The 27,845-nt window shown below is 44.9% G+C and overlaps 1 protein-coding gene across 7 annotated transcripts in view; it reads right to left on the minus strand.

Annotated features, from left to right (window-relative positions):
• Window positions 1–390: 390 nt before the first annotated feature.
• Window positions 391–27,845, minus strand: part of TRIM13 (tripartite motif containing 13) — a 237,204-nt gene continuing 209,749 nt past the window's right edge. For 6 of the 7 annotated variants that reach the window (XM_073662681.1, XM_073662680.1, XM_073662684.1 and 3 more), the window contains one exon: window positions 391–1,836. In XM_073662681.1, coding sequence (XP_073518782.1) covers window positions 613–1,830 — 1,218 coding nt within the window. In that variant the 5' untranslated portion in view covers window positions 1,831–1,836 and the 3' untranslated portion in view covers window positions 391–612. Of the gene's footprint in view, window positions 1,837–13,118; window positions 13,251–27,845 lie in introns of those variants that run through there. The other variant, XM_073662679.1, reaches the window with a different exon arrangement.

Consider the following 27,845-nt stretch of genomic DNA (forward strand, 5'->3'; position numbering starts at 1 on the left):
GACTTGGACACTGGATTTATTAATTCTAGTTCCATTTGTTACACTTCACTTTTCAGACCGCTTCGCTATATCATTCTCTGTGTTCCTTCGGATGAGACTTATAGACGGACTCGCTTCTCTATCACTGGGAGCGCATTCAGCAGGACTCACAGCTTTCATAATGGACAGAAATAAAATACCGGTATATGTTTTTCTATAATGTCTAGTATGTAAGCTCATAGGGAAAAAAAGCATGCATTTCAATTGCATTTAAGGGAACGTTCCCAATGAACACAAATGCAGCAGATATTTAGTCTGGATTTTCATGTTCATACTCAAGAGAATTTACACAACAGATCTGAAATCTGCAGCTCAATTTATGCTGTGGATACATCTGGCTGCATCATTTTCAGAAAGAAACGTAGCGAAAAAGGCCACCCAAAACAGATAATTGCGGAGCGTGAAACCTACCCTTAATCATGTTCACTGTATTTCTTAGCATTATGGATTATGTGCATTTTTAAAAAAATGTCTCCCCAATGCAGACTCAGAATATGAACATACCTGACAAATGAGTGTGGTCTGTACCCACAATACATTTATTTTAAATGTTATAAACCATTTCTATAAATATTACAATTTATATTTAAAAGCAAAATTTGCCATGTGCTCCAGAATATTCATGGTGTAATATTTTAGCACTTTCACGAGGAGAAAGAATTGTTCTGAAACTAATTCCCAACACACAGAGGCTTCTCTCATTAGTTGTACGCAAACATCTGATGAGTAAAAGTAAATATGACGCATAAGGCTATCACATGTTTGCAAGAAATTGTTGGGAGGACCTAAGAAAAATGCCACCATCACTCCAACAAGGAGAAGACAGACAGCAGCTACTCTTCGATAAGAGAATGAAAATTTCTTTTTCTGTCTTTCCTGCTTTGCGGGTGCTTCCTGTGGCAAACACAGCTTATCCACCTCTCCTAGTTTTATGTTATCCCACATATGAGTATCAAAATTTTTCATGTAGGACAAGACAGTCACATCAGAGGCTGAAGGTAAAGGAACCTTAAGGTAGTCAACTTTTTCTCTAAATTCTTCTATCTGCTGGAGGAATAAAAGTGGATCACAAATATCCTTAAAATTTTTGGCAATGACACAAGCCCTTCTCTGCTCGTTAATAATGGTGTTGAGCTTATTGATTTCAGGGTCATAAGCCTGCAGGACCTCAAGCCTCATGGTCTCAAAGTCAGAGAGGATTTCGTTTTTCTTCTGTTCTAATAATTCCTGCAACTTTTTAAAATGATCCTTTACTCTGTCTGAGTCTGTGGTCAGCAAATGAAGGGTGTTCTTCTTGTTAGTCTCTAGGGTTTCCAGGCGAGCAGTCACATCTTTGCACTGAATTTCCTCAAAACTCTGAAAAAAAAAGTCAAACGAACTTTTTTCCTGCTTGTAGGCCTCATCGATGGAGGAGAAGACATGATCTCTGTGATTGCCATTAGTGGCACAAAAACCACAGATCAGCTTCAGGTCTGTAGAGCAGAAGATGTTCAGAGGTTGTCCAGTGTGGACCTTACACACCAGTGTCTTTGGAGATGCCTTCATCTTATTGTACTTCTCCACAATTCCTTTCAATAAGTAATTCACTTGAGGACTATTCACATCCATTGTAGAGATTTCTTTTCGGCATGTTGGACATTTGAACGTTGGTCTCCATATCTGTCTGGAACTTCCCTCAAGCACACCTTCTAGGCATTTTTTACAGAAGTTATGTGCACAAGGTAAAACCCGAGGATCATCATAAAGGCTGCAGCAGATGGGGCATGTCAGCTCTTCTTCCAGTACCTCCATCACATCCTAAAGAAAACACATAAAAAAGTCAACAATGAAAACATCTGCGGTCTTCTAATAACAAAGACAACTCCTAAGAGTCACGTTGGGAATGTCTCATCATACTTCCTTGTAACTTCTAAGGCTGTTCAACCCCTTATAAACCCTTTAGGCATTTATAAATCTTCCCTATTTGACATCGTATTTGTCCTTGTGCACTTAGGCCATCTAGATGTGAAAGAGTGTGGACCTCACTACTTATGAAGTAGAAATAATGAAATGAGTGCCCCCCTTCAGCTTTCCTAAGAGAGAACTACTGGTGACCATAGCAGAAAGACCTGTACCATTGTGACACCCTTGATGCAACTTTCATATCTAATTACTTTTACATATCAGAAGTATACATCTGGAGCATTACCCAATGAATACATTCAACGTATCAAGAGGCCCCCATTAACCCAGAGTATAGAAAATGTGTTGATGGGCCAGTATTTGTCACCGTATATTTTTTTCACTGTTCAGGAAAGCATAGTCTACTATGCTTTCTACAAAGGGAAGCTAAAAAAGGTACAGCATAGTAGGCTTAAAACAAAAAGAAGGAGCCTATGGTCAATGTATCCCACTGTATGCCTATATAAAAAGATACATTGGGGAATCCTCCAAAAGTATACCTGTAAGGTGATTCTTTACAGTTAGAGCAGTCAGTCCGACCACAAGAGGTAGAAGCAGCAGCCACTATATCAGCACTGTATCAGCTTTCCTCATAACAAACAGCATTAATAATCTAGTGATAGATAATGTATTCTTCATTCAAAAAGGATGAACTTGTACCATTTTCAACCTACTGTACACAACTATGGGCTCATTCACATGTCGGTGATTTTGTAGTAAGGGAAAATCGGTTTGAGTTTCATAAGAGTTTGGCAAAAGTTTCATGAGTTTTTCTCAGATGAGATATAAAAAAAAAACATTTCTCCATGAAAAACAACAGCACTTAAATGGCATCCGAATGCTGTCCAATTTTTTCATGGACCCATAGAATAGCATGGCCGATTTTGATCAGACACTTTGATCAAGATCTGACATGTCCCCACAATTTTGCGTGAACCAGTCAATCTGCAAAAAATCATGGATATGTGAACAGCCCCATAAACGTTCATATTATTAAATTAAATTATTATTTAAATTATTAAAAGGATATATTCCTGGGTTCAAATTTAAAAAAAAACCATCATAAATAAGCAATACTGCCTATTTCCATCTAAAGTAAAGAGGAGCTTCCAATCTTTATATATTAATACAAAGACAAAAATCATCTCCTCCACATCTGCATCTAAATAAACCCTGCTATCAACGTTTTTTTTTCATTAAATGTGTGTATATGTATGTAATGTAGTGTCAGTGTATTAATATACTCACCTACCACAGCTCTCCCCGGGATCCAGAGCCATTCTACTCTGTTTCTCAGTGATGTCACCGCTTTGCAGACTCTCCAGGTTACACTGAACTCTTCTTTAACCGGAAGTTGCTTTTACAATGTAAGTCTATGGAGCATCAGAAGGAGGTTCTACAGACTTACATTGCAACAGAGACTTTATGCGTGAGCCGGAGAGTCTAAATTGAGGTGACGTCACTGAGAAAAGGAGAGAAATCGCGCTGGATCCCAGAGAGTGGCGGTGAGTATATTAATACACTCACACTATACTTCATGCACATACACAGTACAGACCAAAAGTTTGGACACACCTTCTCATTTAAAGATTTTTCTGTATTTTCATGACTATGAAAATTGTACATTCACACTGAAGGCATCAAAACTATGGATTAACACATGTGGAATTATATACTTAACAAAAAAGTGTGAAACAACTGAAAATATGTCTTATATTCTAGGTTCTTCAAAGTAGCCCCCTTTTGCTTTGATGACTGCTTTGCACACTCTTGGCATTCTCTTCATGAGCTTCAAGAGGTAGTCACCGGAAATGGTTTTCACTTCACAGGTGTGCCCTGTCAGGTTTAATAAGTGGGATTTCTTGCCTTATAAATGGGGTTGGGACCATCAGTTGTGTTGTGCAGAAGTCAGGTGGATACACAGCTGATAGTCCTACTGAACAGACTGTTAGAATTTGTATTATGGCAAGAAAAAAGCAGCTAAGTAAAGAAAAACGAGTGACCATCATTACTTTAAGAAATGAAGGTCAGTCAGTCTGAAAAATTGGGAAAAATTTGAAAGTGTCCCCAAGTGCAGTTGCAAAAACCATCAAGTGCTACAAAGAAACTGGCTCACATGAGGACCGCCCCAGGAAAGGAAGACCAAAGAGTCACCTCTGCTTCTGAGGATAAGTTTATCCGAGTCACCAGCCTCAGAAATCGCAGGTTAACAGCAGCTTAGATTAGAGACCAGGTCAATGTCACACAGAGTTCTAGCAGCAGACACATCTCTTCAACAACTGTTAAGAGGAGACTTTGTGCAGCAGGCCTTCATGGTAAAATAGCTGCTAGGAAACCACTGCTAAGGACAGGCAACAAGCAGAAGAGACTTGTTTGGGCTAAAGAACACAAGGAATGGACATTAGACCAGTGGAAATCTGTGGTTTGGTCTGATGAGTCCAAATTTGAGACCTTTGGTTCCAACCACCGTGTCTTTGTGCGACGCAGAAAAAGTGAACGGATGGACTCTACATGCCTGGTTCCCACTGTGAAGCATGGAGGAGGAGGTGTGATGGTGTGGGGGTGCTTTGCTGGTGTCACTGTTGGGGATTTATTCAAAATTGAAGGCAAACTGAACCAGCATGGCTACCACAGCATCTTGCAGCGGCATGCTATTCCATCCAGTTTGCATTTAGTTGGACCATCATTTATTTTTCAACAGGACAATGACCCCAAACACACCTCCAGGCTGTGTAAGGGCTATTTGACCAAGAAGGAGAGTGATGGGGTGCTATGCCAGATGACCTGGCCTCCACAGTCACCAGACCTGAACCCAATCGAGATGGTTTGGGGTGAGCTGGACCACAGAGTGAAGGCAAAAGGGCCAACAAGTGCTAAGCATCTCTGGGAACTCCTTCAAGATTGTTGGAAGACCATTTCCGGTGACTACCTCTTGAAGCTCATCAAGAGAATGCCAAGAGTGTGCAAAGCAGTCATCAAAGCAAAAGGTGGCTACTTTGAAGAACCTAGAATATAAGACATATTTTCAGCTGTTTCACACTTTTTTGTTAAGTATATAATTCCACATGTGTTAATTCATAGTTTTGATGCCTTCAGTGTGAATGTACAAGTTTCATAGTCATGAAAATACAGAAAAATCTTTAAATGAGGTGTGTCCAAACTTTTGGTCTGTACTGTACATAGATTTAATGAACAAAAAATATTAATGGAGGGCTTTTTTAATTAAGTGCATGCCATATAAACCTAACACCACCACATTCAGGTTTAGTCAAATGCAAGTAAGATGGTAATAATGGTGGGTGTTAGTAAGGAAAGAAGGATTTTTTGTCTGTAGAAAGAATAGTGGACAGACAGAAGGTTTGCAGGCCAGCAACAGAAGGACAGAAGAGACACATGTAAATAAACTAATACACTATTCAACACCCCCAATGTACCCCAGCTCTTGTGGAAACATATCCTTTTACATATGGATTTTCTTGATTTTGGGTATCATATTGGGATGTGCGAATAGCATTACTATGCTGACTTCTTGGTTTCTACTACTCTGACCATCGGTTGGGTTGTAAGAATCATCTCGTAATCTTTCAGTGTCAATCTAATTAAATGATGATGGTAAAGAGATTTGCCTAGTACATAACGTAACTCTCAGCCCATCTGGGTTGCTATTGGCCAGACTGAATGGCCTTTTTGTAAAGCATTCACACATTGGGTGCGGTCCCCAACAATAGGGGCAGTTGTGGCAGTAGCAGCGTTTGTCAGCTTACACTATTCCTCATTAAATGGGCAGCACGGTGGCTCAGTGGTTAGCCTTGCAGCGCTGGGGTCCTGGGTTCAAATCCCACCAAGGACAACATCTGCAAGGAGTTTGTATGTTCTCCCTGTGTTTGCGTGGGTTTCCTCAGGGTTCTCTGGTTTCCTCCCACACTCCAAAGTCATACGGATAGGGAATTTAGATTGTGAGCCCCAATTTGGACAGTGCCCATAATGTCTGTAAATCACTGTGGAATTAATGGCCCTATATAAATGAGTAAAATAATTAAATAAATAAAATTAAATGAAAAACACACTGCTTTCCAAAAGGATCCCTGACAGGTAGACATTTGCTTGAACCTCAATTATCAACTTTTTCTTATTCAACTTGACTACATGCTCTACAGCTGATGATTAAAGAGATAATATATCAGTGTACTCATTGTACCAAATCTTCTCCTTCACTAAAAAGAAAGACAATGGATAAAAGTACTGGGACACCTCCACATTATTCCTGCATGAGCTTTTATGACATCCTCTTCCAAAATAAATCATTAATGTGGAGTTGGTCCTCTGTTTGCAGCTAAAATAACTTATTCTGGGAAGACTTTCTGCAAATTTTTACCCATTTATTTAGAAGAGCATTTGTGAGATCAGACACTGATGTTAGGGAAGATGGGATCACAACCTCCGGTGTAGTTCTTCCCAAAAGTGTTGGATGGTGTTGAGGTCATGAATGATAAGTCAAGTTCTTCCACACCAATCTCACCCAACCTTGCCTTTTTATGGACCTTGCTTTGTGCAGTGGGGCAGTCATACTGGAACACAAAAGGGCTTCCTCAAACTGTTCACACAAATTTAGACCTTTTAGGATAGTCCAGAGTGTCTTGTTATGCTGTAACATTAAGAATTTTTAAACAAAAATGTTCTTTATTGGAGCAAAGGGTCCAAGGCTGACAACTGAAAAACAACCCATAGCATTATCCTTTATTCATCAAACTTAACAGTTGGCACAGTACAGTCAGGCAGGTAACAGTCTCCTGTCATTTGCCAAACTCAGACTCATTCATAAGACTGACAAAGAAAAGTGTGATTCGTCACTCCACAAAACATGTTTTTATGACTTCAAGGCCCCGTGGCCATGTGCTTTACACCTCTCCATCAGTCACTTGGCATTGTGCTTGGTAGTGTAAGGCTTGCATGGAGTCAGGGTCGAACAGGCCCACCAGATAATCGGAGGATCCTCCGGTGGGCCTGGGCCCAGGCACCTTAACACTGCGTATCTGTGGTGTAGATCCTACACTGTGCCTGCCCGATATCGCGATCGCATGCACCACTACTCAGAGAGCAGTGTGCCGTGCGCTTTATTCTGCACCCAGCTGCACTGCTCATCGGCACATGTTGGCTTATATATTGATTATCATCAGTCACAGCTGTGCGGCTGATCAAACACAACTGTCAACTCACTTGTGCAGTGAGTCTCCGGCTCCTCTTCCTATTCCCTGGACAGCAGCTCGGTTGTCCTTAGCCTAACAGTGATTGGTTGCAGTGCAGCCAATCAGTGTTAGTTTTATATGTGTGACCTCATAAGCACAGCTCAGGCAAGGAGCTGTGATTGGTCAAGCGCCTGCCCCAGCATATACTATGATTTTCAGATGGAGGAGCAGAGGGAGATTGAGTGCTGCTCCCTGTTTCCTCGTTCGCTGGCTGGAGTATGTGAGTTAAAACATGTGCTTGACTAGTTCTCCAGCTCAGCACTACCATTAAGTGCCCTCAGGGAGTTATTTGGGGGGGTCTCATGGAATTATAGGTGACACAGGGAGGAAAGGGCCCACAGTAAATAAGAGGTGACAGTGGGGGAGGGGGCCCGCAGTAAATAAGAGGTGACAGCAGTGGAGGGGGCCCGCAGTAAATAAGAGGTGACAGCGGGGGAGGGGGCCCGCAGTAAATAAGAGGTGACAGCGGGGGAGGGGGCCCACAGTAAATAAGAGGTGACAGCGGGGGAGGGGGCCAACAGTAAATAAGAGGTGACAGCGGGGGAGGGGGCCAACAGTAAATAAGAGGTGACAGCAGTGGAGGGGGCCAACAGTAAATAAGAGGTGACAGCAGTGGAGGGGGCCAACAGTAAATAAGAGGTGACAGCAGTGGAGGGGGCCAACAGTAAATAAGGTGACAGCGGGGGAGGGGGCCAACAGTAAATAAGAGGTGACAGCGGGGGAGGGGGCCAACAGTAAATAAGAGGTGACAGCGGGGGAGGGGGCCAACAGTAAATAAGAGGTGACAGCGGGGGAGGGGGCCAACAGTAAATAAGAGGTGACAGCGGGGGAGGGGGCCCGCAGTAAATAAGAGGTGACAGCGGGGGAGGGGGCCAACAGTAAATAAGAGGTGACAGCAGTGGAGGGGGCCAACAGTAAATAAGAGGTGACAGCAGTGGAGGGGGCCAACAGTAAATAAGAGGTGACAGCGGGGGAGGGGGCCCGCAGTAAATAAGAGGTGACAGCGGGGGAGGGGGCCCGCAGTAAATAAGAGGTGACAGCGGGGGAGGGGGCCAACAGTAAATAAGAGGTGACAGCAGTGGAGGGGGCCAACAGTAAATAAGAGGTGACAGCAGTGGAGGGGGCCAACAGTAAATAAGAGGTGACAGCGGGGGAGGGGGCCAACAGTAAATAAGAGGTGACAGCGGGGGAGGGGGCCAACAGTAAATAAGAGGTGACAGCAGTGGAGGGGGCCAACAGTAAATAAGAGGTGACAGCGGGGGAGGGGGCCCGCAGTAAATAAGAGGTGACAGCAGTGGAGGGGGCCAACAGTAAATAAGAGGTGACATCAGTGGAGGGGGCCAACAGTAAATAAGAGGTGACAGCGGGGGAGGGGGCCAACAGTAAATAAGAGGTGACAGCGGGGGAGGGGGCCAACAGTAAATAAGAGGTGACAGCGGGGGAGGGGGCCAACAGTAAATAAGAGGTGACAGCAGTGGAGGGGGCCAACAGTAAATAAGAGGTGACAGCAGTGGAGGGGGCCAACAGTAAATAAGAGGTGACAGCAGTGGAGGGGGCCAACAGTAAATAAGAGGTGACAGCAGTGGAGGGGGCCAACAGTAAATAAGAGGTGACAGCGGGGGAGGGGGCCAACAGTAAATAAGAGGTGACAGCAGTGGAGGGGGCCAACAGTAAATAAGAGGTGACAGCAGTGGAGGGGGCCAACAGTAAATAAGAGGTGACAGCAGTGGAGGGGGCCAACAGTAAATAAGAGGTGACAGCAGTGGAGGGGGCCAACAGTAAATAAGAGGTGACAGCAGTGGAGGGGGCCAACAGTAAATAAGAGGTGACAGCAGTGGAGGGGGCCAACAGTAAATAAGAGGTGACAGCAGTGGAGGGGGCCAACAGTAAATAAGAGGTGACACAGTGGGAGGGGCACTCAAGCAATTAGGGTGAGTACATGCTCACGATCAGTATTTGTAGCGTTTTGGACGCAGCTCACCTGCGCTGCGTCCAAAACGCTGTGTTCTACAGTAGAAGCACAGTAGGTGGGATTTATAGAAATCCCATGCCCACTGTGCTTCTATTTGACGCCGCGTAAACTCCGCAACAGGAATTTACCCAATAGAATGTATAGTGTGCATTAATTCTGCATGTGTTCAATTACCTGTGTAATCAGACACAGCGCTTTAGAAGTGGCTATAGACTGATCGTGGGTACGTACCCTAATAATTTAAATGTTGCTGTCAATCTCTGAGAGTCTCTTAGCATGACATGTGCACTTACTCTCGTCATCCCCTGGTGATCCGATCACAGGTAATCGGCAGCTGAGGGCCTACTGAAGACCCCTATAACTGCCATCTTGGTCATCCTGTGAAGCCCATTCCTCTAAAGTAAGTAAAAAAATAATAAAAAGTTTTTTCCTTTTTAAAAAAAAAAAAAAAGTGAAAAATCTAAAAGTTTCAATCACACCCCTTTTGCAATTAAAAAAAATAAAAAATATATGCATATTTGGTGTCGCTGCATTCATAAAAGTCCAATCATGGTTTAACCCGTTTCCAACATCCACTGTACATGTACGGCGCAAGTGAGTAGCGGGTGTATGAATCAGGCTCACAGGCTGAGCACACCCCATATTCAGCAGGTAATCTCTGTGTATTACAGCTAGGACTTGCTTCTAACAACAGTGGGTGGAGTGAAGCGCCGCCCGCAATTGTTAACCTATTAAATGCCGCTGTCTAACTTTGTGGTGTTTGTTGTGTCCCGTGCGGTGCAGTATATAGAGGATGCGTCCCGTGCGGTGCAGTATATAGAGGGTGCGTCCCGTGCGGTGCAGTATATAGAGGGTGCGTCCCGTGCGGTGCAGTATATAGAGGGTGCGTCCCGTGCGGTGCAGTATATAGAGGGTGCGTCCCGTGCGGTGCAGTATATAGAGGGTGCGTCCCGTGCGGTGCAGTATATAGAGGATGCGTCCCGTGCGGTGCAGTATATAGAGGATGCGTCCCGTGCGGTGCAGTATATAGAGGGTGCGTCCCGTGCGGTGCAGTATATAGAGGGTGCGTCCCGTGCGGTGCAGTATATAGAGGATGCGTCCCGTGCGGTGCAGTATATAGAGGGTGCGTCCCGTGCGGTGCAGTATATAGAGGGTGCGTCCCGTGAGGTGCAGTATATACTGTAGAGGATGCGTCTCGTGCGGTGCAGAATATAGAGGATGCGTCTTGTGCGGTGCAGTATATAGAGGATGCGTCCCGTGCGGTGCAGTATATAGAGGGTGCGTCCCGTGCGGTGCAGTATATAGAGGGTGCGTCCCGTGCGGTGCAGTATATAGAGGATGCGTCCCGTGCGGTGCAGTATATAGAGGATGCGTCCCGTGCGGTGCAGTATATAGAGGATGCGTCCCGTGCGGTGCAGTATATAGAGGGTGCGTCCCGTGCGGTGCAGTATATAGAGGGTGCGTCCCGTGCGGTGCAGTATATAGAGGATGCGTCCCGTGCGGTGCAGTATATAGAGGGTGCGTCCCGTGCGGTGCAGTATATAGAGGGTGCGTCCCGTGAGGTGCAGTATATACTGTAGAGGATGCGTCTCGTGCGGTGCAGAATATAGAGGATGCGTCTTGTGCGGTGCAGTATATAGAGGATGCGTCCCGTGCGGTGCAGTATATAGAGGGTGCGTCCCGTGCGGTGCAGTATATAGAGGGTGCGTCCCGTGCGGTGCAGTATATAGAGGATGCGTCTCGTGCGGTGCAGTATATAGAGGATGCGTCTTGTGCGGTGCAGTATATAGAGGATGCGTCTTGTGCGGTGCAGTATATAGAGGATGCGTCCCGTGCGGTGCAGTATATAGAGGATGCGTCCCGTGCGTTGCAGTATATAGAGGATGCGTCCCGTGCGGTGCAGTATATAGAGAATGCGTCCCGTGCGGTGCAGTATATAGAGAATGCGTCCCGTGCGGTGCAGTATATAGAGAATGCGTCCCGTGCGGTGCAGTATATAGAGGGTGCGTCTCGTGCGGTGCAGTATATAGAGAATGCGTCCCGTGCGGTGCAGTATATAGAGGGTGCGTCCCGTGAGGTGCAGTATATAGAGGGTGCGTCCCGTGAGGTGCAGTATATAGAGGGTGCGTCCCGTGAGGTGCAGTATATACTGTAGAGGATGCGTCTCGTGCGGTGCAGAATATAGAGGATGCGTCTTGTGCGGTGCAGTATATAGAGGATGCGTCCCGTGCGGTGCAGTATATAGAGGATGCGTCCCGTGCGGTGCAGTATATAGAGGGTGCGTCCCGTGCGGTGCAGTATATAGAGGGTGCGTCTCGTGCGGTGCAGTATATAGAGGGTGCGTCTCGTGCGGTGCAGTATATAGAGGGTGCGTCTCGTGCGGTGCAGTATATAGAGGGTGCGTCCCGTGCGGTGCAGTATATAGAGGGTGCGTCTCGTGCGGTGCAGTATATAGAGGGTGCGTCTCGTGCGGTGCAGTATATAGAGGGTGCGTCTCGTGCGGTGCAGTATATAGAGGGTGCGTCTCGTGCGGTGCAGTATATAGAGGGTGCGTCTCGTGCGGTGCAGTATATAGAGGGTGCGTCCCGTGCGGTGCAGTATATAGAGGGTGCGTCCCGTGCGGTGCAGTATATAGAGGGTGCGTCTCGTGCGGTGCAGTATATAGAGGGTGCGTCTCGTGCGGTGCAGTATATAGAGGGTGCGTCTCGTGCGGTGCAGTATATAGAGGATGCGTCCCGTGCAGGGCTTCCATATTGCATTAGTGGCATATTCACAGGGTGTGCCATAATAGTAGATGTGGGTCTCACAAATGGGACTTTTATCTGTTTTGCAGCAGCGTGTGACGGGGCCCTGTCATCAAAATAGATGCAGGTTCCATTTATGGGACTTATACTTTAACAGAATGTACCTTGAAAGTATTTATTGTTGCGTTATGCCACTTTATCTAAACGCAATAAATGAGATATAACTGTTTCTCTTTTGCCTGGATGTTTGTTATTCGTTAAGTTAAATTGGATATTTATTGGTTAATAAACACTTTGTTTGATATTATACAACAATATTACCCCATTTTACAACAGAATTGGGGCCTTGTTTTATTTCTATATAATTGCATGGTGGGTCCCAATAACTATTTTTCTCTGCTGGGCCCAAGGAACTCCAGTCCGACACTTCATGTAGCTCCTTGGCCATGAAGCTTGTGGTGCACAATTTTTGCGCTGATGTTAAGGCCAGAGGAGGATTAGATCTCTGCAGTCATGGAGTCAGCAGAGTGTTGGGGAGCTCCTTACACTATGCTCCTCAGCTCTCGGTGACCACGCTCTGTAACTTTACGTGGTCTCCACTTCTTGGTTGGTTTACTGTGGTAAGTAAATGCTTCCATTTCTCAATAATATCATTCACAGGTGATGCAGGAATATTTAGGAGGGAAGAAATGTCATGATCTGACTTGTTACGCTGGTGACTCCTATTACAGGACCACGCCGGTATCTCTTAGCTCTTTAGAACGTCCCATTCTCTCACAGATGGTAGTAAAGGCAGGCGGCATGGCGAGGGGCTGGGATATTATACACCAGTGGAATGGGACTGAATGAAAAACCTGAATTCGGTGATTAAGAGGTGCGTCCTAATACTTTTCTCAATATAGGAGTATGTCACATGTCAGAACCTCTTTCACGCTAGTTCAGATACACCAGAACCTTCTTCAATAGATGGTCTCCCAGACCCCAGTGCTCTGAAATTCCCTGAAGATTTCTCCCCAGAAAATTACTAGCACCAGTGCCGGTTCCCTCAGTCCTACCAGCCCACACGTTGGCCATAGTGTTACTGCTAACCACATTTCTGCTCATAAAATCAGTGAATAAAACAATTCGATGAACGGACAGGCTTAGAATCATTAGATAGCACAGAAGCTTTCTCACCCACGACACTCCTTGGAGAAATCCCAGGCTGTGGCTACATTCTGTGCACCCAGTATCACAGGCAGTGCTTGGGCTGGTGTTCTCCTACAATGTGTCCTCTTCCTGCTCTGTGTGGAAGGCGGGGAACAGGGGTTTTTTACTCCTCCTGCTCCCATTCTCTGGTACTGCCTCCAGTGCTCATCACCCTGTGGGCTGCTGCAGCTCAGATGCTGCTATGTCACTGCTAGCTGCTCCCTCCTCTCTGTGAATAAGTTGCTTCAGAAGCTCCTCCATGGATACTGACACTTCCTCTTCTTGATCCTAAGAAGAAAGCTTTTTAGGTTTTTCACTTTGAATTGGGATTCACCTTCATTGGAATTGATGATCAGTAGAGATTAGTGAACCCGAACTTAAAAGTTCAGAGTTCGTACCGTTGCTAAACTCCGAACACGGACTTCTCCCGGGAAGTGAGAGAGAGAGAATTTTCCAGTTCCAAAGTTCGGATCCCCATTGTTTTCAATGGGGTTCGGATTCAGGTTGAAGTTCGGGTACCTGAATCGAACTTTAGTCCAAAGTTTGGGTTAGGTATCATTACTCAAACTTCCATGGGTCCACTCATCCCTAATGATCAGTTATAACTCAGTTGCCTCAATTGGAAAAATTAGAGTTTGGGTAATGTTGGAGGAGTGAATATTGTATTCATTTGGGTCTCTCTTTTTTCCTCACTCGCTAGTCAGCAACACTTTCTCTCTGTCCACTGTTGTATCTATGGAGAGACTGATCCAGCTTTCCCCGCTAAGGCCCCTTTGGTCAGATTTTCTTGTACATATGTTATCCGTGTTTTCTACAGATAAACACATACCCCTTACAATCTAGGGTGCTGTTCACATGTTCATGTTTCTTTTGGACAAACATGGCATCAGTTTTTTTTAAATGCACCCATTGAGTTTAAAGGGTGTGTCTACGCTGGAAAATGAATCGGACTGGGGTATGCTGGGAAAAACAAAATGAGCAAATACCCTGTAGTAAGTAAATAAGTTAATACGAATAGTACATGCAAATAACATTAACATAAAGAACTTTGTTAATGCTATTTTGATGAAAATGGCTGGGCATTTTGTCTATGTAGCTTTCCATGGGCAGGTGTCTGAAAAGTGAAGTCTTGGTCCTGCTCTGCCCCCATCTATTTTGAAGTCTGTTGACACAGTGAGGTGAACTACAAGAGATAGGTACCGCCTGATTGGGTACACCTTGTCGCGGTGGGATGGCTTTTACGCTTTTTTGATCAAAATAGTGTTAACTAAGTACCCTATGTTATTTTCTTGTACTATTATCATAATATTTCCTCATTTTATTTTTATTTTAGGTCTGTCAGTTAAATGGCCACAGTGTGAATGTGCACTTGCACTGACATATATTCCGGCTCATTTCTTTCATTTCGCTTTAGTGTATGCTGTGATTTCTTTTATATCTAGACCATCTGTCAGTGTGTAAAGTAGTTAAAGGAAAGGCAGCAGCACTGGCAATTTGAAGGGGGGGTGGGTGCATGTCTCGAAGGGCTTGATCCAACAGCCACCAAATATGGAGAGTGCGCAGCACATCCAGTGAAATTAACCTTTTATTAACCCATGCCACGTTGCAGCTCCAGTGAGCTTTTCTGACATTCACTAGAGATGCTTGAGAAAAGCTCATTGGAGCAGAAACGTCACATGGGTTAAAAACCTCGCATTTCTTTGAATGTGCTGCCTCATTCTCCATATTGTCAATGTGTAAAAATATTCATGTGAACTAACCCATTGACTTACTGGTCAGTGTGCTGTCCATATCAGTTTTGCGTATGGACAGCACACGGACCGATTATACACTCGTATGAACGAGTACTAAACCTGATAAGTTTATATGGCATTCATTTGATTAATATCAAGTGTGGCAAAATATGAAATTTGTATGATTTCCTCATTTTCTTGTATATATAAAAAATGCAAGACCCTCTTTAGATTATAAGGAAATACCTAGTATCATTTATAGTGTTCATGGTTTGAAAGTTGAACCCAAGTGTTATCCCTTTAAGACTATGTGATTCTGGGTACTAGAAACTTGGGTATTAAAAGGCACCTGGAGAATATATGTTGGCCAACTTTAGTTTAGAGTATGTAAACTGAGTATTGGGGTGCTACTTGAGTCAAAAGAGCTGCAGCCTAAACCCAAATTTCCTGGATTCTTGATTTTATTTTGCTTTGTATTTTGTTCAAAATAAATAGGAGCCTTGATTGCCAAAAACAAGATGCATGAATGATGGCAATCTATGAAGGCAGGAGTGCTTACATTTCAGCATATGGTGACAGCAGTGGAACTGTATCTTGTATTGGACTATGCACAATGGTCTACTCTGTTCATGACAGGAAGAGAATATGCCAGGAGATTAGAATGGACCAATTCTCTTAGACGGTCTCAGCATACCAAGACGTCTTCATTTTCTATACTGGTAGGACACCTCCAAGCAGATCAAGCTAGCCCTATATCCAAATGGAAACCAACTGGACTGAGGTGTGTAACCCTATGTGGTATTCACCAGTCCAGGCTCCTGTATCAGGCTCTCCTTTCTCCTCCTCTGGAAGCCAGCTCACTCTGCTCCTGTGCCTGTCAGGTTACAATGGTAACCTGGTGCACTCCTCTGATGCCAAGCTTTTAGGCTGGCTCAGATGGCTCACTGCCTGAGTATTCAGGTAGTTTGGCATTTTCACCATTAAACTCTGTGTGCCACAGAGCTCTGATTAATTGCTTCATGTAAGTCTCCTGACACATCCATCTCTGCTATCCCACTCTGCTTCCTGGTGGCATCCAGCATATCCAGCTCTGCTGCCAAGGCACTGTTTGGCTTTTCTGATTGCCGTTCCAATCCATGCTACATATCCAGACCTAACCCTTAGAGAATCCAAATTCCAGAGGAGGGTGATGCAGCTGGGAATGGTACTGATCCACCTGTGAGTGCAACTGCTCAATGAAATACTAGGAGTAACTCTAGAAGGTTGGTCCATTGCCAAGAGTTAAGTGACCAGTATAGAAGGAGCAATATAAAAAAGAAAATGAGGAGGAGCATCGTAAATGTGGGTGGCAGCAAACAAGAATATAAAAAAAGAGGGGAGATGACCTGTTTTATTGGGTGCAGCTGAAAATTTATAACTTACCAAACTAACAGAAATTGATGATAGAGTCGTATCTGAAAAAGTGGCCCAAGCTCATGAGTGGCTTGAAGAACAATGGGTACTTCATGTAGCACCATTTCTCACTAGCAAAGTTCAGCAGTCATACTGGCAAATGAGGACAGAGAATGCTCAAAGCTACCATTTTGAGACACTACAATATGGAAGCAGATTCATCTTGTCAAATGTTCTAGACCAACAGATAACAAGTTGAGGAATGACTTAGAGAAGCTCAGACTCAATCACTGAATTATGCTTTTAGTGGATTTCTCTCGATGCAAGACAGTTCAACAGGTGCTGGAGAATATTCTCCTTCAGCAATTCCTGGAAGTCCTTCCTGTACTAATCTGGGAAAAGAAACATTAGCCTGCCCGGGGAGAGAGCAGTGGCAATTCCAGAAAATGACTTGCAATATACTACTACTGTCGATAAGCAAAGACTTGAGTGTAAAATACAAGAGTTATTAAGAACTGGCTTATTTTGTCTGTGGTAAAATTGGACATTTTGATGAAGTAAGAAGGCAAAGGGCTCAGCAGTAAATTGTGTTGGCCTTGTTAAAGCACTGTGGCCCAATGCATTATTGCATTTTTGTCTATTTTATGGTGTCTTTCATTTATGTCTTATTCTTCTTTTAATTTGTGCTTTATTTAAAAGTCCATTTTATATTTTCATCTGTTATTATTATGTTCGTCATTGCAGGTGGGATTTTTTTTCTCAAAAGGACTCTAGTTCCCCCTTAAAGTGATTTTATGTAAGCTTGCTCAAATTTTTGCTACATTTTAGCCTTACGTGTTTTTGTGCTACTAGTAGTCACGAAAAAGGCTAATGACAGAAATAAAGAGTATTCTTTATTTTGCGCAACATTCATGAACCACATGCACCATTTTGAACAATTTAGTGGAGAAAACATCAAAGAATACTACAAGATTAAAAAAAAAAACTGACTTTGAAAACTCTGCAAATGATGAATAGGTCCCTGTAACTGCGAATAGGGTAATTCCCTGCAGATCACTCTGTGGGGATTCAGGTCCTGAGACCTTCCCTGATTGTTGAAAAGACCATTGAGAAGTGTGCAGTCCAGAAGGACTGAGCGAGCTCACAGAATTAAGTATGGACTCAATGAAAAGTATGGTTATTTACAGATAAAGCTTCAAACGATCAGTCTAGCTCAGATGTAACATGGCGCGGGGCAGCAACCGTGGGTGAGGTACTCTTCTTTCACGCCCCAAGACATTGCATGAAGATGGCGGTCCTGGCTGGGTGCGCAGATTTTGTCTAAAGGGGTGCTATGCCCTTGCAGGTGACATGATGCTGGTGACTTCGGCTGGCCAGGACCAGATGTTGAACAGTTCAATGAGGGAGACCACCACTCAACAGTCTTTTACTTAACAGTATCTTGGTGGGAACCATGCACAATAGATAGCAGGTGCATAACTTCATGAACGTTTCTTTCACAATACGGAGCATCTTCATACACAATGTCTCTACCTCTTCAACTTTACTTGTTCTTGCGTCACGTTTCTCTGTCTTCACCACAGCTGAGCTCAGTACTACACAGTCCACTTAGTGAGAGTCCTATTGTCAATGTGATTTTCTGGATTTTTTTTTTTAAGATTCTGCCTCTTCCAGTTGAAGTGTACCTACGATAAAAATTATAGACCTCTCCATTCGTTGTAGGTGGGAAAACTTGCAAAAACTGGCAGTGTGTCAAATACTTATTTTCCTCACTGTACATGTGACGCGCCCCCTGGGCCTGTGTGTGCGGGGAATACCCGGAGCCGGATCGCTGGGGGTTGTAGTCTCCGTGGCGATGACCCGGTCCGTGCCCAGGGTGGTCAATTCAGTGGCAGTCTTATTAGTGAGATAATAGTCCGACTACGCCACCCGTGGATTGCGGTCAGTGGGGCCACCGCTGCAAGGCAGACCGCTGAGGCCGGTGTTATGTGTGCAGCTAAGAATGGGATGACTCCCCACGGGAGAAGTATAGCCTCAGGGCAGTTAGTGTGGATGATGGGAGTGATGGTGCACGAGCGTCCCAGCACTGGTAGTGCTGGTGCGGCGAAGAAGCACAGAGACGTGTGGTTGCAGTTTCCAATGCTTTACTCACAGTTCTTTACTGGTCCTAGTCACCTCGGTACCGGCGGTGACTGCCCAAGCCGTGCTGCGTCCACCAGGCAAGGGGCTCGACCAACTCCCAGGCAATTCCAGAGCGTGGCACAGGGCTCCCTTCTCTTCCCTTCTCTGGCCGTGCCCCACCAGTGACTCTACGTTTGTCCGGCTGCCTCGGGCCTTCTCTTGGTACGCTGATCTCTGCGTCCCTGACCCTATGTGGTGTGCCTTCCTGGTAGGTGTAGTGAGGGGTCGCACCGAGATATAGTCACGACCGCCGGTCTTTGGCTGAGGATTAATCGCCTCCACCAATTTGGGATCCGGTACCCTGTTCTGCCAACCCGTCACCCGCAATCTCCTGGGCCTATGGGGTTCCTTCTTCTCTCGTGTCTCTGGTCCTCTCTTAATGTGCTGTTCCTTGTTTCCTTTCTCTTCTGTTCCTGTTCTCTCTGCTGTTTCTGGCCTCCACTCCAGGCCTGCCTCGTGGAGCTGGGCCCAGACTGAGCCACAGCTCCCTGTCAGCCCTCACTGGCTGAAATCCTCTCTGAACAGACTCCCTGGACTGAACACTGTTCTAAGATGGTGCCCACCTTATATACCTCCCTCTATGTGTGAGCCCAGGTGACTAGCAACGAATGGGCTCCTACCTTTGCCCAGAGACCCACCCCTATCTGCTCCTACACCACTGGGTTTTCCTCCCCCTCCCCACTCCAGCCAGGGACAGATGCTGTCGTGCCTACACTTCTGTCTAGTGGGAGCACCGTTGAGCTGTCCCTCGGAAATGGGGTGTGTGTGGTGCATGCAGCCTACCGAGTCCTGGTCCACAATCCATCCTTACCCGGGAGTGGAATATCACACCTCTGGTTTGAGGTGCAATACCCCTGTAGCAGCCGAGCCCTCGGGGTGCTACACATGTGTCTTCAAAGGAGAATGTGGGCAGTATGTCCATCTCTTTACACAGTAGTTCTTTCTGCAGTTTCTGTTGCAAGAGGACGCATGCACCAGTCTTTGTACCAGTGTTACTACTGGTTGTGTCGAATGACAAACTTCACTTTATCCAAGACCTGCCAATCCTGTAGAACCTCGGATACAACCTTAGCTTGTGCTGCTCCTGTGCTGTTAGGTATCTCTGGGAACGACAACAACTTTCATTGCGGGTCTGGCTTGCAAACTTTTCCCGTCCCAGTGTACAGTCAGTGGACCACTGCTATTGAAGGACGTTTTGATAGCATTTGCAGCAATCTCTCGATGCTGGTGACGAGCCTGTCTGATAGATTCCCTATTCAACGTGAGACTGTCTGGATCATGGCCAAGAGACTGAGAAGCAGCAGCAAGCAGGTAGGTCGCTTTTCTTTCACTGGTATTAAATCATAGAATGTTAGAGTTGGAAGGGACCTCCAGGGTCATCATGTCCAACCCCCTGCACAATGCAGGATTCACTAAACCATCTCAGACAGATGTCTGTCCAGCCTCCGTTGAAAGAGAACTCACCACCTCTCGTGGCCACCTGTTCCACTCATTGATGCCCCTCACTGTCAATTTTTTTTTTCTAATATCTAATCTGTATCTTCTCCCATTCAGTTTCATGTCATTGCTTCTACAGTCATGGCCAAAAGTATTGAAAATGAGACAAATAGTAATTTTTCCAAAGTTTACTGCTTCATTTTTTGTAATGGCAATTTGCATATACTCCTGAATGTCAAAGAGTGATCAGCTTAACAGCAATTACTGTACTTGCAAAGTCAATATTTGCCCAGAAAATGAACTTTAACCCCCAAAACTCATTTCAACATCAATGCAGTCCTGCCTTAAAAGGAGCAGCTAACATCGTTTTAGTGATTGATCCATTAACACAGGTGTGGGTGTTGATGAGGACAGGGCTGGCGATCAATCAGTCATGATTAAGTAAGAATGACATCACTGGACACTTTAAAAGGAGGCTGGTTCTTGGTATCATTGTTTCTCTTCAGTTAACCATGGTTATCTCTAAAGAAACACGTGCAGCCATTATTGCACTGCACAAAAATGGCCTAACAGGGAAGAGTATCGCAGCTACAAAGATTGCACCTCAGTCAACAATCTATCGCATCATCAAGAACTTCAAGGAGAGAGCTTCCATTGTTGTCAAAAAGGCTCCAGGGCGCCCAAGAAAGACCAGCAAGCGCCAGGACCGTATCTTAAAACTGTTTCAGCTGCGGGATCGGACTACCAGCAGTGCCGAGCTTGCTCAGGAATGGCAGCAGGCTGGTGTGAGTGCTTCTGCACGCACTGTGAGGCGGAGACTCTTTGAGCAAGGGCTGGTTTCAAGGAGGGCAGCAAAGAAGCCACTTCTCTCCAGAAAAAACATCAGGGACCGACTGATATGCTGCAAAAGGTACAAGGAGTGGACTGCTGAGGACTGGGGCAAAGTAATTTTCTCTGATGAACCCCCTTTTCGATTGTTTGGGACATCTGGAAAACAGCTTATTCGGAGAAGAAGAGGTGAGCGCTACCACCAGTCTTGTCTCATGCCAACTGTAAAGCATCCTGAAACCATTCATGTGTGGGGTTGCTTCTCAGCCAAGGGAATCGGCTCACTCACAGTCTTGCCTAAAAACACAGCCATGAATAAAGAATGGTACCAGAATGTCCTCCAAGAGCAACTTCTCCCAACCGTCCAAGAGCAGTTTGGCGCCCAACAATGCCTTTTCCAGCATGATGGAGCACCTTGCCATAAAGCAAAGGTGATAACTAAATGGCTCATGGAACAATACATAGAGTTTTTGGGTCCATGGCCTGGAAACTCCCCAGATCTTAATCCCATTGAGAACTTGTGGTCAATCATCAAGAGACGGGTGGACAAACAAAAACCAACAAATTCTGGCAAAATGCAAGCATTGATTATGCAAGAATGGACTGCTATCAGTCAGGATTTGGTCCAAAAGTTGATTGAGAGCATGCCAGGGAGAATTACAGAGGTCTTGAAGAAGAAGGGGCAACACTGCAAATATTGACTTGCTGCATTAACTCATTCTAACTGTCAATATAACCTATTGGTACTCATAATATGATTGCAATTATATTTCTGGATGTGATATAAACATCAGACAAACACTAATAAAAACCAGAGGCCAGCAGATCATGTGAAAATATAATTTTGGTGTCATTCTCAAAACTTTTGGCCATGACTGTAGTCTTTCTTTGTGCAAATGAGAATAAAGCTGATCCCTTTACAGTGTGACAGCCCTTCAGATATTTGTAGACAGCTATTAAAGAGAATTTGTCATCCCCTGGGACCTATCTGACCTCTAATATGGACATACAGGTGATAGAAATGTAGATCTATACCTACAGTACCTGTATGCCTCATAATCGAGGTCTTGTTGCTGTGAAATGTCTTTTTATTTCTACAAGTTTCTGATGTGTTCCAGTCTCTGAGCCCACAAGGGATCCCCGCATCCTGTGTGAATTATAATGTTTCTCCCCTTCCCTGCTCGTCACAGCGCACTGTGACGTGCAGTCACCGCGGCCAAATCCTGCGCCTGCGCACTTCACCTTTTACGCAAGGCGCTCTTCTTCCTGCCGCCTATGTTCATTGTAGAGCAGGGACCTTGTACGCAGGCGCCGTGAAGTCAGAGTTTTTTGCAGGACGAGTTTCAATTATATAATTCTTTTAGTGTCTGTATGATGAAAAAGCAACATTTTGTTTTGGCGTTTTTATGAGATAAATAATGGGACACTTTTATATATCGGGTCATTCTGAACTTTACAATATCACTTATGTGTAAGTTTTCTTGTTATTCTTTTTATATAAAAACTGCATTATTAGTGGTGAAACAGGTTTTCAAGTTTTTTTTTTTTACAAATTTTATTGAACTTTTTTGACTTCATCTCAATATGGGAATCATACTTTTATTGGTCTGATATACTGCAATACTTTTGCAATGGAGTGCATGAGACCTGTCAGCTTTACACGCACAATTGACCAGTTAAACCAGGCTTATGGCAGGGCCTAACAAGCCATCGTATAGCAAGGCCACCATTTGGCCTCAGGTTGACATTGCAACTATCAGGAACCTGTGATCGCGGGTTGCCGATGTGGTTAAACTAAGAAATTAGGAGAAGCTAATGAACATTAGGTCTCTTTAAAATACATTGCTTATTAAAAGGAAGACAACACTAAGAGAATGACATTAATTACTGGGCTTGTTGGTTATTAGAGCAAGAAATATCCCAATGGTATGGGTGTGCTCGAGAGGTTTGTATTTAGCAACAAAAGGCATGCTCATATTGGGCAGAATAACTCATCATTTTGTTGGAGTTTATTAATAAATTGCTGTTATTAGTTTGCTATTGGACGCTGATTCTTTTCTAGTTTTTGAGATAGTTCATCCATGAAAATAATGCATTCCCCAATGCGACTTGTGTGTGATAACAAATGCAATAGCTTTTGGTATTTTGACTCTAACAGTGTCTTATGTAATGAAATATCCCATATAATTATTTTGTATTTCAATTTGTAGCCTCACAATGCTATAAAAGCCACTTTTTGAAGCCAGAATTCTACTGTAATTAATTAACTATTAAATATCTCAGAAAGTAGAGCCAATCTGGCAAAACCAAAGTCATATTCTTAATCAGCACCATAAACTTAATATAAAACAGTTCAGACATCTTTGGCACCAAAATCACTAAAAAAATGTTAGCAACTTTTCAGGTCAAAGACTATTCATTAGGTGTGATAGCTGTGAAGACAAAAGGAAACTCTTTGGCCTTGGAAAAGAGCACGTGTTGCAGTGTGCACAGCCTATTCTTGCACAAATGTGCTCAGTTATCTCATATGGATATCACAGATGAGGGGTGCTCTGCTCAGGAGAAAATACCAAATCCCGGCCCCCTCAATCATTCAGTGGGACTGTCTTGAGTTTTGGGAGCGTTCCCAGGAGGTCGGGCGTATGTTTCCACTTCGGCTGCATCTGTGTCCTCAGGATACAGATACAGCTGTGTATAACTGAGGCAGATAGCGGACAGGTCCTTCCTCCACCGTCCAGATTGTGTAAAGACTGACGGTCCTATTAGGACTTTTGACTCACGTGACATTCTCAGGTGATGTGACTAGATATTGGAAAAGAGGAGCAAAACAAAGGCAAGGTTTGGGGGGCGGTTAGTGGGGGGCATGAGAATGTGGGGAGAATATACTGTGGAAATGTGATACTGTGTGTGATGGAATGCAGTGTGAGTGCATTATAGTGAGTGGTGGGCACTGGGGGGGGCATCAGACTGTGTGCATGGGGGAAATGTACTTTCGAGACATTACACAGTGTGTGGTGGGCATCTGGCTGTGTGGGGAGGAATGTATGGTGGGACACCATACTGAGAAGGCCATGAAAAGGGTACTATACTGTGTGGAATATTAATGTGCTTTAATGGGAAAATATTTCTCGGTTGGCACATATTAAGGATTGGACAAGGCTAGGGTACTGGCTTAGCGTAAAATAAAAATTGCCGGGGTGTTTTATGCAGTGTGTCCGTATTTTGTATCAGTTAAATGTTACGGGTCCGGGTGGTGGAACCTCTGTGCTTCGGTGCAAGGAGGGACCAGAGGGGCGTAACTAAGTGCCTACTTGGCCTGACAAAGGTCGCACGGCGGCTCAATTGACTCCGTGAACCAGGGAGGGACCGAGCAGGGGGACCAGGTGCCACTCTGGGACCGACCTTGGGTGAGAGCAGGTGACTCCCACGGGTCAGATGGCAGGAACTGACCAGTACAGCGGATGAGCACGGCTGGAAGGCTGACGGGTGGTCCGGGTAGACAACCTAGGCGGCACAACAGGTAACAGGCAGGTGCTCCAGGTAGGCAGGCAGGCGGGCACAACAGGTAACAGGCAGGTGCTTCCAGGTAAGCAGGCTGGCGGGCACAACAGGTAACAGGTGCTTCCAGGTAAGCAGGCTGGCGGGCACAACAGGTAACAGGCAGGTGCTTCCAGGTAAGCAGGCTGGTGAGCACGGCAGGTAACTGGCAGGCAGACTGGCGACCAGGACTGACAGGCAGTGGGACCTGAGGGCTGAAGCAAGTGTTAGCACATGGAATAACAACCATTGCACAGGCACCTCCATATTGGAGGAGGTGCTTTAAATAGGGGGAAGTCCTCCGGCCATTGGTCGGGGACTTTTTAGGACGGCGCGCGGCCCCTTTAAGAGGGAGGGAGCGCGCGTGCCCTAAGCACAGTGCCTGGGAAGCTGCGCACAGTGCGCGCCACAGTAGCTGCAGGACGGGAGCCGGAAGATGCCGGACCAGGGCCGTGGCGGTGAGGGGAACGGCGTCTCTGCCCGGCAGGAGGCAGAGACGCCGATGCTACATTAAAGGTAGGAGGTACGGACTAGCCGTATAATAGCTAGCCAGAGTGGAGAGCTGCTGCAAAGCAGCACCAAGAATTAGAGGACCAAGAATTGGATGTACATCCATTTACAGAATACTACAGTGCGATGCATGTTGAGAAGGTCTTGCGCTCAGTCTACAGCATGCAAACTGTTATTATGCCAGGATGCAACAAACTACACTTGGGTGGATCAAAAGTATCAGTAAAGCTAAGCACACTCATAAACTTCTTGTCTACTTACATGAAAAAAGTAATGTCTTTTCATGTTGGGTGACAGAGAACTAGGAGTATCAGTGGGAGGAAGTTTAGAAAGAAGACATTCTTAGTTAAGTGGGTGGCCAGAAAGCCCTTTTGGCTCTGTTCATTGTAGAGATTGTGGCCTGTTTTTTAGATCTGTTCTAAAAAAAAAATGTCATCAGATCAGTAAAAATTAGACTGAAGTGAAAAGAATAATTGATGTAAAAAATAGCAGTTTGGCATGAGGTTATTTACTACCCATAATGCCTATAGTTGATAACAAAATACATTTTTGCAATAATTAGGATAATGTCGCGGTTTCTATTGCCATTGTGGCCATTCCGTGAATGTAATCTTGAAAATCAAGGAAGTTCTGAGGACTTCTGGTCAAAAGTAGGAACTGATCCCAAAGGATGGTTTTCTGGTTTTCCAGTGATGGGATCCAATCTTGTTTGTGGCAATAAATATACAGTTGGCTTTAAAGACTACAAATCCTCCCCCCACACACGCACACACACGCGCGCACACACGCGCACACACACGCGCGCACACACGCGCACACACACGCACACACACACACACACACACACACACACACACACCTAAAAATATGATTGCCAAGTAAGAAAGATGTTTCCTGTACAGTGTTTAATATGGCAGAAAAAAACAACTCCAAACAGCATCATGACAATCAGATGAATTTTAATACAGCAACAATCCAACTCCAATGAATCTTTCACAAGCAAATGAGTATAGTGTATAACGTAGTAGATAAAGCCTGTATGACATCATTATAATTATTATTCAAAATGGTGCATTACATAATGCGATAACAGATCAAAGTGATTCACATACTGGGACGGACAAGCCGTGAAGCAGGGTAGTCAAACATTCCAGGGTCAGATACAAAGAGAGCACGTCATAAACTAAAGGGGAAACACAAAGGCGTTGTCAGGTCACAGTCTGAAGTCAGAATACCAAGAAGATAGTGGATCAAAGCAAAGGGGCTAGGCAAATGGATGGTCAGAACGAGGTCCAAGGTAAGGCAGCAATAGATCAACAAACAGAGCACAGGTGTCACAGGCATATCGCAACAGAGGGGCCAGAAGATCGCAGCGTCTGGTCACACAAAATCCTGCACTGATTAGAAGTTCTTCACCATCCTATTAAACAGTGCAGGTTTTTCCTTGCTCTGTCATTGCAAGGGTTAATCAGTTCAGTAAATCCCCTAGTGTAAGAGGGTGACTGGGACAGTCATGTTCTTCTCCCTTGATTCGAAAAACGGTTATAAAGTGTGTATGCGAAAAAGTGTTTTATTATTCATAGAACCTTATAGGCACAAAGTTAATGTATTGCTATAATTTGTGGATGACTCGATGTGTTCTGATAAATGTATTAGATATAGGGAAAGGATGAGATTAGTACATAGGACATATGTTTAGATTTAGCTATAAGATAGTATTGGTAACAGTGCATTGGTGGGCACAATAAGTTCAGGAAGTAGACAGGTTTAGGATAGAAACAATTAATGTGTGCAGAAACAACCTCAGTGTGGGAGGGCCAGGGTCAGTTAACAAGGGGAGCACTTTCTGGTTAGTGCAGTTAGAGTGAAAGATTATGTGGAGAGAGAGCAGCAGTTGGAGGTCTTAGGCCACGAAGAGCATGAGCTGTTCAGCAGCAAGAGAACTTCAGCCATAAACTCTGAGCGGGGCTTAAGGTCTAACTGAGGCACTGAGAAGCGTGCCTCAATATCTTCCTAGGAGAGGAAGTCGGACGAGGAATCGCATAAGGGAGTTGGGTTGGGACTCATGGAATCTGCAGAGCCAGATGGAGTATCCCAAGGGCCAGAGGTGCTGTGCTATGGACTTTGAAAATGGAAAAGTTTGTACCCAATACTGCGTGTTTCAATATGATGAAAATGGACAGTTAAGTAAACTTTTTTATTTTAAAATTAATTGGATATCCCCGGATGTGTGTGTGGCAGTTCCTGAAGTGAAAGAACCGGATCCAGCAGAGGACTGCGACCAAAACGTGAGTGTTACACACCACTCGCATAGCACAGGAGAATCGAGACACCGTTTATTTTTAGGGGGTCAGGGTGTAGGAACACAACAGCCCCTTGACCACAACTGCTGCCCTGTGCACCTTACACTAGAGCTCTCCATCCTGAATTGCCTTAGATTTTCTGTGTTGGCCACTCACCTCTGGCACTTGGGAATTGCCAGTGATAGTTTTTACTTCTTGGCTAGGTGGAGGAGAAATTCAGTGTTTGGAGTAAGTGTCTGGAGAGTTGTTCAGGATATTTATGCGTGGAGTTGGTTTGCATGTTTATTATCATCCTCTCCTATTTGGTTAGTCCTACTTATCCCTCCTCTGTGTTCCACTCTGTTTTGGGAGTATATTTGTATGATTGTAGTTTTCTTTCATCCCTGTCTGTCTTCCCTTGTCAGTCTGATTTGTGTAATCCTATAAATTTCAGCCTCACACCTCCTGGGTGGGGGAGGGAACAGATAAGGTTTAAGATAGGAGCATAGCAAGGTAAATGACCCACCTTCCAGGGTAATCTCGGTGTAGGGGGTCAGCCCTTATTGGACATTGAATGATACTGTGGCTTTAAGAAATCATGCTCCCCTCTGATTATTGCTCTTGGACTAGTCGCCTTTTCACCCTGTTTTTTTGTGTGTGCTGTTGAAGGGAGAAAAAACAGGAAGTGAGATAGACCTCGTGTGTGTCTGAGGTAACTGTGTCCTGATAAGGAGAAATAATATGAAGACCTGATATTCCATGGGGAAAAGATAAAGACTGGACTATTGCAAGATTGGTTGTCAGGACTGTGTCCC

This window comes from Phyllobates terribilis, unplaced genomic scaffold (genome assembly GCF_046119375.1).
Source record: "Phyllobates terribilis strain yellow unplaced genomic scaffold, ASM4611937v1 Scaffold_2__4_contigs__length_985480577, whole genome shotgun sequence".
Lineage (NCBI taxonomy): Eukaryota > Metazoa > Chordata > Amphibia > Anura > Dendrobatidae > Phyllobates > Phyllobates terribilis.